Here is a 17,141-nt window from a genome sequence, read left to right on the forward strand (position 1 = left end):
GTATTGTATAATGACAGTAAAGATTCTCTTATCTCTTAACTTATCTAATCTCTAAAACAGGGGTGTCAAACTCATTTTGGTCTGGGGGACGCATACAACGTAATCGGATCTCAAGGGGGCCAGACCAGTAAACTCATTCCAAAATTACATGAAACTAACAATAAGAAAAGTATGTGCACTTTCAACAACATTTTATACTCAGTTAAACATTTATTTAAGTGCATTATGCATAAAAACGGATCACAATGACATTTTCCACATCTGGGAAGCAATTCTGAACACATGAACTTTCCATTTTTCTTGAAAAATCCGACACTCTGTGTCCACTTTTCTCTTTATTTACAAAGACATTTCACTTAAGAGGGTGCCAGGGTCAACAGAAAAAGCAGGTAAAGAGAAATAACTGACTAAAACACACCCTTAGCGGGCATTATTGGAACTGCAGATTTTAAATAAAATGGAGTTTATTCTTCTTTAATAATCCAGGTTTATTCCGCGGGCTCGACTGAACCCTCTGGCGAACCGGTTCTGGTCCACAGGCCTTATGTTTGACACCCCTGCTCTAAAATATTGTTATTGTGCTGACTGTTGCTGCCCAGAAGAGGATGGGTTTCCCCTTTATGAGCCTTGGTTCCTCTTACGTTTCTTTCTCAAGCTCTAGGGAATTTTTCCTTGCTACTGGCACCTTCGGCTTGCTCATTGGGGGCAGGACTCAAACATGTGTAAAGTTGCTTTTGTGACAACAGTTGTTGTAAATAGCTATATAAATGAATTTTATTTATTTATTCCTGATAAATGACAAAATATAAATATTAATATAATAAATAATAAAACATAATAATAATAATAATTTTTATTTGTATACTACCTTTCATACATACTGTCACATTACAGCCCTGGGCCTCTCCACTTGGGTGTGTGTATGTGTAGTCTACATCTAGCTATGTCCATATGCATTTCCTTTGGGTGTGGTCAAATGTGTGCCTGTTCAGCCATCTCACTTGTGGCTCATCTCGTCAACACTTGGGTCTCATTTATTTCAGAGTATACAATGTGCGTTCATGTTGTTCTGTCCTTGAGTTTGACCTCGCGTGTTTGTGTGTGTAGTCGTTAGTGATTGCTCCCTGCACAGTGTCCAAGCAAATAAAAGCTAGTTAAACTCATGTTAAACTCGCCTTGACATTCTGCCTCAACTCGACTGTTGCACATACATGCAACTCAAAGTGCTTTACACAATAAATAAAAGAAAAACATAAAATAAGGCAATAAAAGAATAAAATGACATAAAATTTAAACAAGAATAAAAAAGAATCAACCAAAAATATACTAAATATTACTAATACTAATTGTCACTAGATGCACACTTACATGAATAGAGCATCCTGCTGGGATTTTAAATCCACTGATGACCATATCCTCATGGAGCCAACGAGATGTTCCGGGTGCTGTAGGGTACATGCGGAGTGTTTCCTTCAGAACCTAAGTTACAGACACAAATACTCTTCATCAAATCAGTAGAATTCTTGATCTCCCAAATAAATATGTAACCAGTGTAGTGGAGTAAGCAAAAAGTTTCCACTACCTATGTCAGGGCTGGCTCGGGTGCCACGCCTTCTACCTCCACAAGAGGCACCCGAGTCAGTCCTAGACTGAATCGGTGCAATCAGCAATGATCCGTTTCACCTGTTGCCATGGCTTCTTAAGGAAGCTTGTGGAGACGGATCATTGCTGATTCTTTTTTAGTTTTACTGTTACGTTCTCAGCCCTTTCTCTTTTCTCTTTGTGAAGGTGTTTCGCCACCGTTCTCTCGCTTGTCTCTCATCCTTTTGAGTTTGGTTTTTTTTACAGTGTTTGTGTGGGATTTATTTTCTGTTGATCTGCATGGGGGTTCATTGCACGCACGCAGTTTTCAACGATTATCTCCTGACTGCTTCATACGGCGCTTGGGTCTATCTCTCTCTACATTTTCTGACGCGGTGTGTGCCGATCGTACACCTGTCGTCACAACCTAGCTCTGGGGACTTACAGATCACAACCACAGGAAGGACACCCGTTCAAAGTTTAAGAGTCTAACCATATCTGGTTTCTTAAGGTTCCTTTAGTGTATAATGAAGAATGCAGCAAGGTTTTCTACCCATCACCCGTTGGGGACCCAAAGCTCACAAGCCCAGGAAGGAAATTTAAGGAACAATTGTGAAGAACCAACATTATCTGACTCCCTTAGATCTCACCACTGACCGCCATCTCTTTGAAATTCATTGACAGATATATCTAAGGATGCAAAAATTTCAAGGGTTCTTATAACTTTATGTTCCAAGACAGACATTGGATTGTAACCTAGCCTAGAGGAAAGACAAAGACGCCACATTTGACATAATTCTAACCAAGTATCATTATCCTGGACACTAACACTGGACTATAGTTAGAGGTCCAAACTAAATCCTGTGTCTATACTGTCTGAACATTAAGTATTTGGTGTAAATGCGCAGTTTAGGACCCCTCATGTATTAGGTATTAATGGGTTCAACTAAGTACCCTTCATGGTATAATATATGTATCACCCTGCATTTATATCTCCCATGTATTACTATGGGTCATGTATGATCATGTGCTATGTTAGTATAGACTAACTGGTTTCTTAAGTTAGTATAGACTATGTTAGTATAGCACATGTCATGGTAGTCATGGTCTGGTGGTAGGGAACTGGTCTTGTGACTGGAGGGTTGTGGGTTCCATTCCCAGGCCCGAGGCCATGACTGATGTACCCTTGAGCAAGCCACCTAACCCCAACTGCTCCTCAAGCACTGTGTTAGGGCTGCCCACTGCTTTGGGCACGTGTGCATTACATCCCCCTAGTAATCACTAGTGTGTGTGTGTTCTAACTGCACAGATGGGTAAAAGCGGAGGACAAATTTTGATTGTGGTGAAAAATCACAATTGACAAATATGGCACATTTTACATCTTACATCTGTGTGCTATGTAATATCCATGTGTGCTATGTTATTTCTTTTCTATTTTGAATCTATTTATTTATCTTTACATGTATTGTGTGCTATTTGTTATTATAAATGTATGTGTAAAGATGGCACTGCAGCTAGAACGATAAGAAATCAAACTAATTCCTGAATAAGTGATATGATTACATTTTGTTCAGGAGTAGGTGTTTATCTTTGTCACAGAATATTTAAATGTCTATGTTACTGTGATCTGCCTAATTAGCTGTTCTTCTTTTTTTAAGGGGGCCTCTATGAAATGTTATTTCAAAATCCCCCCTAAAAACTTCGTCAGAGATAATGCATATTTACCTCCGCATAAGTTTCAGATTGTCAGATTGTAACTGTAGCAACCCTGAACTCTTAGGAAAATATATTTTTGATAATGGGAATAGGTGAAATAATGTTCTATCAGTCTCCTTACCTGAGGGTGAAGTTCAGAGTCTGCTCAGTGATGTAATACCGTTGGTTAATGACTGGCAGACAGATAACCTTTCCTGTACACCTGCTCAGCCTAATGGGACAGGCTAGTATAACAACAGCATACACCACCCACTGGTGCATGGCTGACCTTAGGGTCCCATTGGCATTCCCTAAATGAGCAACATAGGCCTGCTATGACATATATTTTTATATTTTATTGATTTTGATTTAATACTTTATTTTGGTCACAATAACACAGCCACCAATAAACATAATTTCCTAGTTTACCAAAAACTATTCTCTGACCCAAAAGGTGTAAACTGAAGCCAAAACGTATTTTGCCTACCCTTTTTACATACAAATATCAAACAGATATTATATTAACATAACATAACCCAGTGGTTCCCAAAGTGGGGGGCGCGCCCCCTAGGTGGGGCGCGGAGCTATTGCAGGGGGGGCACGGAGCTTGAAAGTAAAACGTGCACATGTGTCAATATTAGGGATGCACCGATTCCGATATTAATATCTGAAAAAATTCTAGATCGGGTATCGGGGACAATGTGACCGATCCATAAAAACAGATCTATTCAGGCAAATTCTATGCTTGTATTGCTTGCCTTTCGGAGTTAGTTCAACCTTAATACTCGCGCTGGTGGTATTCCACTTATTTGCTGGTTGACCAAAATAAACCTGGGCTACAGCAATACTTCACTGTTCATACATGAACTGGTGAGTTGTCCAAAGCTCATTTAATGCGTTACTTACAGAAATAAAATAAAGAGCAGTGGTCTGACTCGGTCTACGGCAGAAAGCTAAAAAAAACAATATTCCATACGCGCGCTCCACTCGCTCCCTTAAAGACACAGTAGCCTACACATATTTCTGGCCGTTACATGCTTTGTGTAAAAATATTCTCATCTACTAAAGGGGGGCATGGCAGAAAAAGTTTGGGAACCACTGACATAACCAAACATGCCACAACATACACTACATATTACGAAAAGTATTTGCTCACCCATCCAAATTATCTGAATCAGGTGTTCCAATCACTTCCATGGCCACGTGTGTAAAAATTAAGCACTTAGGCATGCTCAGTGAATTCTAGCATGGAACTGTGATAGGACGCCACCTGTGCAACAAATCCTGTCGTGAAATGTCCTCGGTCCTAAATATTCCACAGTCAACTGTCAGCTGTATTATAAGAAAATGGAAGTGTTTGGGAACGATAGCAACTCAGCCACAAAGTGGTAGGCCACATAAACTGATAGAGAGGGGTCAGCGGATGCTGAAGCGCATAGTCCAAACAATCACTACAGACATCCAAACTTCATGTGACCTTCATATTAGTTCAAGAACAGTGTGCAGAGAGCTTCATGGTATGGGTTTCCATGGTTGAGCAGCTGCATCCAAGCAATACATCACCAAGTGCAATGCAAAGCATCAGATGCAGTGATGTAAAGCACACCACCACTGGACTGTAGAGCAGTGGAGGCACATTCTCTGGAGTGACAAATCGCACTTCTCCATCTGGCAATCTGATCGACAAGTCTGGGTATGGTGGTCAGGCCCCTTGACAGTCTTGCTGGGGCCCGGGACAAGAAAGTTTCATGTGAAATCCCCATAAACACACTCCTAAACGGAATTGATCCCAGACCACCTTACTGGGAGGCTTCTACAAATTTCTATGAACTTCTACTAATATCCAAACCAAACAAGTAGCGAAAATATCAATGATCGTTACATGTACATTCTCCCGCCTCAGTTTCTCAGTGTGCCCAAACATGCTGTGCTTAAGATAGCATGGAGGAGGAGCACCTGCGCACGGTATAAAGAAGAGAGGACTGCCCTCTCTCCTCAGAGTTCTTGTTCTTGAGACGAGACTCTCATGCTTATTTTACTTTTTAATTAAATTCTCTTTTTTAACCATGTCTGAGTCCTCATCTATTTCAGGAAGTTTCCATGACAGTTAGAAAAATCTGTTTAAATAGAGTTAGAGAGTAGCCAATGACCTTGATACATAACTCTTGTCTATTGCCTAAACTATGTGCCCAAACTCTCCAAGTAACTAAACCAAGACATAAAAGAGGAGGATGTGAATGTCGTGTTGTCCTGCTGCCTACAGTCTTCTCTTCATCAGCGGTCTGATGTACACATCAGCGGTCTTGTCAGGAATAGCCGATGACATAATCAAGTTCACCTGTTTCACCACCACGCCCACATTCCATGCATACTTACAGTTGTGATCAAATTTATTCAACCCCCACTGAAATAAAGTGTTTTGGCCAGTTTGACATTGATTTTGATCATTTCAGTCATCTTATTTACAATTATATCAAAGAGGCACTTATAAATTAGACAAACATAACATAATATTTATGATGGAATAACCACAAATGTCTTTACTGTGCTCACATCATTATCAGTTTTATTCAACCCCCTAGTGACATTATTTTTTAGTACTTAGTACAACATCCTTTTCCAGTTATGACAGCTTTCAAGCGTGAAGCATAGCTTGACACAAGTGTCTTGCAGCGACCTATGGGTATCTTAGCCCATTCTTCATGGGCAAAAGCCTCCAGTTCAGTCACATTCTTAGGCTTGCGCACTGCAACTGCCTTCTTTAGGTCCCACCAGAGGTTCTCAATTGGATTTAAGTCTGGTGATTGCGATGGCCACTCTAGAATGTTCCAGCCTTTCATGTTCAACCATGCTCTAGTGGACTTGGATGTGTGCTTCGGATCATTGTCCTGTTGGAAGGTCCAACGTCTCCCAAGCCGCAGGTTTGTGACTGACTCCATCACATTTTCCTCCAAGATCTCCTGGTACTGAAGGGAATTCATGGTACCCTGCACACGTTGAAGCTTTCCTGTACCATTAGAAGCAAAACAGCCCCAAAGCATAATTGACCCCCCGCCATGCTTCACAGTAGGCAAGGTGTTCTTTTGTTCATAAGCCTGGTTCTTCCTTCTCCAAACATAGCGCTGGTCCATTGTCCCAAACAGTTCTAATTTAGTTTCATCTGACCACAGTACACTGTCCCAAAACCTTTGTGGCTTGTCCACATGACTTTTGGCATACTGCAGTCGACTTTTCTTGTTCTTTGGAGTCAGCAAGGGGGTGCGTCTGGGCGTTCTGGCATGGAGGTCTTCGTTATGCAGTGCGCGCCTTATTGTCTGAGCTGAAACTTCAGTGCCCACATCTGACAGGTCTTTTTTCAGTTCCTTAGCAGTCACGCGGGGATTTTTCTCCACATTACGCTTCAGGTAGCGCACAGCAGTCGCGGTCAGGATCTTCTTTCTGCCACGACCAGGTAACGTTTCCACTGTGCCCTTTAACTTGAACTTGCGAATGATACTTCCGATAGTGTCTCTTGGAATATTTAACAACTTCGCAATCTTTTTATATCCATTGCCATTCTTGTGAAGAGCAATAACCTCTTCTCTTGTCTTCTGGGACCATTCTCTTGCCTTCACCATGCTTGGAAACACACCAGTAGATGTCTAGAAGGAGCTGAGTATCACAGTCCTTTTAAATCTGCCTAATTGGTGCTTATCATGCTTGATTGCTGCTCGTTGACATCCACAGATGTTTTCAATACCTGATGGAAAACACTGGAATGAACCTCTGTTCTTAGGAGTGGTAGTCGTAAAGGGGTTGAATAATTGTGTCAATGAAGAAATCACAAAAAGGCCATTTAATACTTTATGACAAAAAAAATTGATGCTATCTTAGTTGCATTTAGTTCTTTAACAAGTCCTTGTAAGATTTCATTATGAACACAATTACAAATGTGCACTGAATTCCATAAAACCCTTCGCAGCATTGGGGGTTGAATAAATTTGATCACAACTGTAACACTAGAAGCGCCAAAGCTCCGGTCATTTGACCGCTGTGACGTCTACTAGAAGCGCCGCCTCTGGTCGACCTAATTATACCTAGAAGCGCCGAGCACCGGTCACTTGACTGCAGCAGCACAAAAAATAATAATATCTTTGCACTGGATCCAATTTCAGAACCCTCCTTTCATGACTTTTCCCAGAATTGTCCTTTTAATAAACTAGTATTTTTACATTGTTAAAAGAAACCCTGCACATGCTAGTTTCAATCGATTTCGCTCGTATCTCTGTAATATTGTCGTCGTCGCCTACACTTCAAGACTGTGATTCTCTTTTCTGCCAGCGGGTGTCGCAAAGATTCGTATGTCATTTAATATTTAGTATAACTAAATAAAGATCAATAGTTTTCAAAACTAAATTATTCAAAGTTCAAACTGATTATTGTGTAAAGACAAAACGGAATTCGTCCGTTGAACGAAAGTGAAAGTGTTTCACTTTCCAAAGTCTTAAAATATATACTTTATTTATTAATATTATTTAATATATACTATATATAAGTTTACATCAATGGTTTTCAAACCGTGAGAGCGTCTTGCTTTGCCTAATAAATGCTTTAGTAGTTTGCAGGAATTCTGCGAATGGTAATTAGCCTACTTATCAAGTCAATATCTCAAAGAAATGATCTCTCGGGTATAATCCCTCTTCGCCAGGGCTAGCTGTTAGATACATACATTATGTATGGCTGCTTTTGACACACTGGCATTACAAAAGAATTAAGCAGAATGCAAGTTACGTATGTAAATGCATACCTTTGCGAGCGAAACTGAGATGATGGCATGGGCGGTGCTGTTATGAACACTTTATTCACAATAGCATTCATGAGGCAACGTGAGCTATAAATTCGTCGGGACGCGGCTACACAGTTTGAGTGAAAACTCTGCTTGGGCGATCGAACAGCAACACAGTTTGCTTGAAAGCTCGGTTTTGGCGTTTGAACAGCAACATAGTTTGCGTGACTCCTCGGTTTGGGCGTTTGAACAGCAACACAGTTTGCTTGAAAGCTCGGTTTGGGCGATCGAACAGCAACACAGTTTGCTTGAAAGCTCGGTTTTGGTGTTTGAACAGCAACATAGTTTGCGTGACTCCTCGGTTTGGGTGTTTGAACAGCAACACAGTTTGCTTGAAAGCTCGGTTTGGGTGATCGAACAGCAACACAGTTTGCTTGAAAGCTCGGTTTGGGTGATCGAACAGCAACACAGTTTGCTTGAAAGCTTGGTTTGTGTGATCGAACAGCAACACAGTTTGCGTGACTCCTCGGTTTGGGCGTTTGAAAGGTTGCATAGTGCATTATAAAAATGGCACAGAGAATCATGTACACCCCAAAGCAAGTGCTGGACATGCTGTGCAATATTGATGAGATGGAATCGGAGGGCGAACAATGTGAGGTGTCGGATGGAGAGGGCGAAAGTGAAATGGATCTGAATCTTGAATCTGATTCAGAATCGGACTCTGAAACTGAGTGTGGTGGTGACTCATTTCAGGCCAAAGACGGTACGGTGTGGTTTGAAACTGCTGGCAAACCTCGGGGTAGAGCACAAGAGTGCAATATTGTGAGAGAAACCCCAGGGCCTACGTGTTATGCCAAGGACAAAATTAAAAGTCCACTGACCAGCTTACTGTGTTTGATTGACACAGAAATGTGGGGCGCAATTCTGAAATACACAGAGGCAGAGGCTGAACGAAATAATGCTCAGTTCAAACTAACAGCTGACGAATTGAAAGCATTTGTGGGTCTCGTTTATTTGAGAGGTATAACAGCCGGTAAAAGCATGAAACTTGATGAATACTGGTCTGCTGACTTAGGAAATCCCATTTTCAAAGAGACAATGTCTAGACAGACATTCAGAGATATCATGCGCTATCTGCGCTTTGATGACAAGAGCACAAGGGCTGCCCGCCTTGCGACTGATAAATTTGCTATGATCTCGGAGATATTTGATAAATTTGTGAAAAACAGTATTGCTTCTTACACGCCCGGTGAGAACATAACTGTTGATGAGCAACTGTTCCCAACTAAAGCTCGCTGTCGTTTCACTCAGTACATGGCCAATAAACCCGATAAATTTGGGATTAAGTTCTGGGTAGCCGCTGATGTTGAAACAAAATATATGTTGAACGCCATTCCCTATCTAGGAAAAGATGAAAGCAGGCCGGCTGGTCAACGGTTGTCTGAAAATATTGTGTTGCGTTTGATGGAGCCTTTCACGGGTAAAGGAAGAAATGTAACGACTGACAATTTCTTCACTTCATTGGCACTTGCAAACACCCTTTTGGCGAACAAAACCACTATTGTTGGTACGATGAATAAAATGAGACGTGAGATGCCCCCATGTACACAGGCACAGTCTGAAAGATTTTCCACCAAGGTGTTGCGGGCTGGAAAAATAACTCTAACGATTTACCAGGCAAAACCTAAAAAAAATGTATGCATCCTGAGCTCAATGCATCAGACAGTTTCAATTGATAATGGCGCAAAGAAACTGCCTGAAACTGTTTCATATTACAACACGACTAAATGTGGCGTTGATGTTATGGATCAAATGGCACGACTTTATTCGGTGAAGGGAGGCACCCGTCGTTGGCCTGTCGCGGTTTTCTACAACCTCCTAGACCTGGCTGCAATAAATGCACATATATTGTTCAAACAGTGCATGAACGTTAACCTGAGCAGACGAAGGTTTATTCTCGAGTTGGTAAAGGAGCTGTGTGCACAGCAGAAAATGGCGAAAGCGGCTAGGGCAGTGGCACAAAAGCGAATTTTACCTGAAGCTCCTTGCCCGCCCTCAAAAAGAAAACAATGCCAAGTCGGCAGATGTTCAGGGAACAAAACGTATGACATCTGCCAGACATGTAAGCGACTGGTCTGTGGCAAATGTGCAAAGACTGCACCTAAGCTGTGTTTTGAATGTTGAGTTGTGTGAAGCTGACACACATATCAAAACAAAGGGAACTTAATTTGAGGTGGTGAACAAAACTTATGCAATATACGCTAAAGAGAGACGGGATGCACCCGTTGTTGGCCTGTAGCTGTGTTCTACAACCTCCAAAACCTGGCTGTAATTAATAAATATTGTTCAAACAGTGCATGAACATTAACCACAGCGGTGGAGGTTTATTCTCAAGTTCACAATTCACTACATAAATGTAACTTAATTTGAGGTGGGGAACGAAACTTATGCAATATACGCTAAAGAGAGACGGGATGCACCCGTTGTTGGCCTGTAGCTGTGTTCTACAACCTCCAAAACCTGGCTGTAATTAATAAATATTGTTCAAACAGTGCGGTGGAGGTTTATTCTCAAGTTCACAATTCACTACATAAATGGAACTTAATTTGAGGTGGTGAACGAAACTTATGCAATATACGCTAAAGAGAGACGGGATGCACCCGTTGTTGGCCTGTAGCTGTGTTCTACAACCTCCAAAACCTGGCTGTAATTAATAAATATTGTTCAAACAGTTCATGAACATTAACCACAGCGGTGGAGGTTTATTCTCAAGTTCACAATTCACTACATAAATGGAACTTAATTTGAGGTGGTGAACGAAACTTATGCAATATACGCTAAAGAGAGACGGGATGCACCCGTTGTTGGCCTGTAGCTGTGTTCTACAACCTCCAAAACCTGGCTGTAATTAATAAATATTGTTCAAACAGTGCATGAACATTAACCACAGCGGTGGAGGTTTATTCTCAAGTTCACAATTCACTACATAAATGTAACTTAATTTGAGGTGGGGAACGAAACTTATGCAATATACGCTAAAGAGAGATGGGATGCACCCGTTGTTGGCCTGTAGCTGTGTTCTACAACCTCCAAAACCTGGCTGTAATTAATAAATATTGTTCAAACAGTGCATGAACATTAACCACAGCGGTGGAGGTTTATTCTCAAGTTCACAATTCACTACATAAATGTAACTTAATTTGAGGTGGGGAACGAAACTTATGCTATATACGCTAAAGAGAGACGGGATGCACCCGTTGTTGGCCTGTAGCTGTGTTCTACAACCTCCAAAACCTGGCTGTAATTAATAAATATTGTTCAAACAGTGCATGAACATTAACCACAGCGGTGGAGGTTTATTCTCAAGTTCACAATTCACTACATAAATGGAACTTAATTTGAGGTGGTGAACGAAACTTATGCAATATACGCTAAAGAGAGACGGGATGCACACGTTGTTGGCCTGTAGCTGTGTTCTACAACCTCCAAAACCTGGCTGTAATTAATAAATATTGTTCAAACAGTGCATGAACATTAACCACAGCGGTGGAGGTTTATTCTCAAGTTCACAATTCACTACATAAATGGAACTTAATTTGAGGTGGTGAACGAAACTTATGCAATATACGCTAAAGAGAGACGGGATGCACCCGTTGTTGGCCTGTAGCTGTGTTCTACAACCTCCAAAACCTGGCTGTAATTAATAAATATTGTTCAAACAGTGCATGAACATTAACCACAGCGGCGGAGGTTTATTCTCAAGTTCACAATTCACTACATAAATGGAACTTAATTTGAGGTGGGGAACGAAACTTATGCAATATACGATACATGTAAATCACCGAATGGTGATAACGCTCGGTGATAACACGGTCGTTAGGACGTGGGATCACACATCGGCTATTCACCGATCAAACACCTCATTTGAAACGGCAACACAATACGGCAAGATAAAAAAGTGAACATTAGAGAGGACAGAGGCAACTATATTCGTGAAGCCATCCGTATCATTTTAATAATTTTGCGTTTTGTTACGCAAAGGTACATAGCCTACCTTTTATAATGATATTTTTGTAATTATTTTGCCTATTTATGCTTTTTGTTCTTTGTCTAACACAAAACATTATAGACATTTATTTGTAGATTTGTTATGTTCACCATAGCCTACAATTCACTAACATACACAACTTTTAGACATTAAAACTTGAAATGGCGTAACATTGAGTATACAAACAAACTTGCTTTAGCTCGGTCTACGGGCTTCACTTTGCTACTCTGAGTATCGAACAAGCTTTTTGTGGATGTGGGGGTGGAAGGCTGCAGCGCAGTCTGTTTCATTAGCAAGACAAAAGACGTGAACGCTTCACAGTGGGGGTGCGGGCCAGTGGGTTAGTGGTGTGGCGAACGTACATGATAATATAGTGACATATATGCCAACAGAATAACACACAGACAAATAAGCAAACTATTACACTAACCAAGCAAACTATTACACTAACCAAGAAACAAAACTGAAACTATATTTTGCATTTACGTTTTCGCACAAACCAGGAAATGCAATATGAAACTAAACAAAACTGACAATGGGAAAGCTACTGAGAACAAGGTCACAAGGCACTGATTCTAAAAGGTTTAGTCACATTAATTTGTTAACATATTGACGTTACGTGCAAATGTCACCATTACGAATATTTTGTTTGGGCGGCTCATTCTTCCTTTTGTGCAAAACGCCATCTAGCGTTAATTATGTGTCAGTACCAGCTCCCCTGTGTAAAGACTCAGCGGTCTTTTGACCGCCCGAGGCGCGCTTTAAGTAGGTGAAAACAACACGGCGCTAGTAGGAGGTGGTGAAATCGGTCAGATGACCGGCCCTCCGCGCTTCTAGGTATAAGTATGTAAATGAGGCGCGGCGCTTCTAGTGTTAAGCACCAGAACTACACTTCCTGGTTGCGAAGTATTGCCTCCATGTTGTCGCGTACCAAGCCTTTATTCCTGACTGTCTCTCTGTGCACCGAACTCTGCTTGTTCCCTAGACCACGTCTCCCGCCTGATCCCTGGTACCTTCTCGGACTCTGCCCTCGCCTCACGACCCCGGACCGTCTTGACCACCGCTACTCCGCTGCAGCCCTGCACCTACATAACACCGCAGTATTGTCTGCGTGGCTCGCTGTACAGCACTGTGTCAATAAAAACAGACCAGTTCCGCATCAGGATCTCTCTCTGCGTGCTTTATTCGTTACAGGTCTGATATACACATCAGCAGTTGGACTCACACACTGGGCCCACAGGACTGAGGAGACACTTCTTATAAGACTCCTTGATATGATGAATTATGGCTTATACCAGAATATAGGAGCACCCTTAAATCTACTCCAATAACCACTCTCTCTTCTTTAGGAACCTGCAAAACAACTTCATCTAACTCTCTCCAGAATTCTTCTTTCTCCTCCACATCACAATCTACCTGAGGAGCATAAGCAGTGATGACATTCATCATCACCCCATCAATCTCTAACTTTACACAGATCACCCTGTCACTTACTCGCTTTACCTCCACTACACTCTTACTAAACTCATCCTTCAGGATTACCACCAATGCTCCTGGCCTTGCTCCACTTCCACTTGGTCTCCTGTACACACAGTATGTCTATCTTCCTCCTCTCCATCGCATCAGCTAGCTCTCTCCCTTTATCTGTCATAGAGCCCACATTCAACGTACCAACTCTAACCTCCACCTTCCTGCTCTGCCTCCACTCCTTCAGCTTCAGAACCCTCTTCCCCCCTCTCCTCCTCCTCCTTGTCCCAACAGTAGTCCAAATTCCGCTAATGCCCTGTTGGACAACAGCACCAGTGGCAGTCGTTGTTAACCCGAGCCTCGACCGATCCGGTATGGAATTTCTATTTTTGATCTGCATCATTTGATTTGGCGCAGTTTTTACACCGGATGTCCTTCCTGACGCAACCCTCCCTATTTATCCGGGCTTGGGATCGGCACTAAAATACACTGATGTGTGCACCCTAGTGGCTAGGTTATTGGAGGGACTGTGACTGCTAGAACTATATTAGAACTATAAATATGGACTTTTACTTGTGGGGCTGCCCAATGGAGGATGGGTTCCCTTTTAGCAGTTCTGAAACTTCAACAAACCTTCGTTACAATAAACCTATCAGATGTATCAGATATATATCAGGTATTGGTATAACTTCAGAAAGGATATGTGGTTTAATTTTGGGCCACAACAAACCACGTATTCTTACTGGCATGAATAGACAGCCATCTGAACCTAGAACACACTCGACCTGAGTAAAGTTGCCTTCGTTTATAATGCTGCTTTGATGCCAGCTTTGATGTTCACTGCTTTTATTATTTTCCTCAACATAGGATTAGCTATTCTCACCATATTAACACTATACCTACATCTTTCACATCAGTCCGTTGCATTTCAGACCTAGTTTTTATCCATTTTAGCATAAATAAAAGTTTTTATCCATAAGGCATTTTCCTTCATTTTAATTTGCTTTAATTGTTGTAGCTTTTGGGTTGGTTAACATTGGTTTAAATGGTCAGTGGAGTTTTCTGTTTCATATTTAACTTCAGTTGGTTTGGCCCTTCCTCTGATTCAGTTAGTAACATATGGCGCATTTCCACTAGGGCCTGCTTGGCGCGATACGGTTCGATACGGATCGATTCGCAACGGAACGGTACGGTCGCGTTGTGTTTCCATTACAATGGTGGACCACCACAATGTGGGTGGAGTCGCTGTTGGCGCACGGGTTGTAGTGTCATGACATCATTTGTATGCGACCACAACACCGGTCGATGCCCCTTAACACATAGCATTATTGTATCTTATTTATCTTTATCTTCATTATTGTATGTGGTTGCTCTAATTATTGATAATAATTTGGTATTACTCAAACAGGCTGAACACACCCTGCATAAAAAGCATCAGTCATACAATCAAATGAAATCAAACTTTATTATGAAATATAGATATTTAAAGTACAACATATGTAAATAATATAGTTATAGTTTAAAAAAGTGCAAAAAGCAAATTACCTAAAAATAACGTATAGCTTTAAATGAAATAAATATTTATAGTACTACAAGCAACATTTTGTGTGCTTTTACTGGCGTCTGTCTCGCATGGTGTTCACAAGTTCGCCAAGCACCCCAAGGAAAGCCCGGTTGAAGGAAACATTTTCCACCAACTCCGCTCGCCTCGTCAGTGGAAGGGGAATCTTGAACGTAAAAAATAACAAATATTAAACACAAGCATTCCTGTGAAAGCAACAACAATATAGCGTAACTGCACAAAATGTGTAGCACGTCATCGCTGCTCATGCTTTGTTTATGGCTACAGCTAACTAGCAACTAGCAAGGCTAAGAGCTAGCTATTGTACAGTAGTGACTGTGGTGGTAACATTAACTACAAACACAGCTCTAAATTCCTGCGTTTACAATAGATGCGTTCATATTACGTTCATATTACATCTTTTACGAGCCTAGTAGTGTGAAACTGTGAAATCACAATACACTCACCATTCTCCGTGGCCTCCAGCACCAACATTGCCGTGTCTGTCCAGCACGTTTTCTCTTCCGTTACTGGCTGGCCGGTGACCGTATATGACATCCATTTGCTGGAAACATTTCCAGTCTTTGCGGTTTGCTCCGCTGCGTCCGTTATGGTCCTTCACCGCCCGGTAATCTCTTTTAAGCTTTTTTAGCTTGGACCGACCGGCACTGCTGAACGGACCGCTGGTAGCCATGAGTGGCCATTAGCGCGGAAACCTCGCTAAAAACCTTTACATTTCTAGTGGCTCCGTCCAGTTCGCCCTGGATTTTTTGATCGCTGATTATTAACAGAAAGGTTTGTACCTCGGCGTTTGACCAGGGAACAGACTTCGCTCCTTGGCTTTTAAAAATGGCTGAGGAGTCCATAGCATAGCGGAGGAGTCGATCTCCTGACGCAACCTGTGACGACACTCCCTGGCCAATCAGTGTCATGCTGTTCCTCCACGTCACAGAACTGTACCGCTTCGGAACGGTTAGAACCTCGAGCGAGTCGGTACGAAAATAGTACCCGAAGGGGCCGGCTAACTGGGACCTGGTACTAATGGAAACACTCACAAACCGTTGCGAATCGAACCGTACCGCGCCAAGTAGGCCCTAGTGGAAATGCGCCATTATTAACTCTCTGAACCTAATCCAAGTTTTTGACCTTATGCGTAATATAATCAATACAATTGTTCATTAAACTAATCACTGTGGCAAATATATTTTAACCAAATATATGCACAGACTTTGAACTTCACCCTCAGGTAATGACTGAGACTTATATGACATTATTTCACCTATTCCCATTATCAAAACATGTCCCCGAGAGTTCAGGGTTGTACCTTTTATCATTATTCATAATTAATATTTCTACGCCAGAATACATTTTCTGGTTATATGTTTTCTCACATGCAGATTAAAAAAACCTCTCTTCAACTAACCTGAGTCAAGTAGGTCAGTTTACCAAGATCGTCATAATGTATATCATGTCTTGTACCAAGCACATCCCCCACCTCCTCCTTAGCCCTAAGGGTTAAAAAGAAGACTGATGTATAGCTAGCCTTTCAACAGCTGCACACTTAAAGAAACTCACTAAAACAGTGAAAAATGAAGTGCAACACCATCAAATAATTCTATAAATGTATAAGAAATATGTTACAATTGTTTTTATTTCTTAATTTAGTTTGGATTACTTAGCAGTTCTTATTTTACCTTTTCAGTATCTCTGGGTGCCTGCCTAACTCCATGATGGCAAAGGAGAGTTGATTGGTGTGACGCGCGGGTCGGTGTGACGCGCGGGTCGTGGCGAGGAATGAGACACGGAATCCCTCGATGGCAGCAAACGTCACGGTTTATTTTTAACAAGATTGCGCAATAGCGCACGGAGAACAATAAACAGTCACAGCAATGTGTGGACATAGACAACGACGAGCACAGGACACTGCGCGAGCGCACATTAAATAGACAAACCACATTAGCCCCACGTGATTACGAGACAAGTCACAGGTGATACTGATTATTCACACGACATGCCATAACCAC

At 41.6% G+C, this 17,141-nt stretch overlaps 1 protein-coding gene across 1 annotated transcript in view; it reads right to left on the reverse strand.

Moving 5' to 3' along the window:
- The window catches only part of LOC143522853 (cholesterol 24-hydroxylase-like), a 28,365-nt gene that overhangs the window by 2,552 nt on the left and 8,672 nt on the right, over positions 1-17,141 (reverse strand). The window contains exons 11-13 of the mRNA XM_077016750.1: positions 16,812-16,871; positions 16,541-16,625; positions 1,369-1,479 (exon numbers count right to left, since the gene is read on the reverse strand). Coding sequence (XP_076872865.1) covers positions 1,369-1,479; positions 16,541-16,625; positions 16,812-16,871 — 256 coding nt within the window. The remainder of the gene's footprint in view (positions 1-1,368; positions 1,480-16,540; positions 16,626-16,811; positions 16,872-17,141) is intronic.

Source organism: Brachyhypopomus gauderio, chromosome 9 (genome assembly GCF_052324685.1).
Source record: "Brachyhypopomus gauderio isolate BG-103 chromosome 9, BGAUD_0.2, whole genome shotgun sequence".
Taxonomy (NCBI): Eukaryota; Metazoa; Chordata; class Actinopteri; order Gymnotiformes; family Hypopomidae; genus Brachyhypopomus; species Brachyhypopomus gauderio.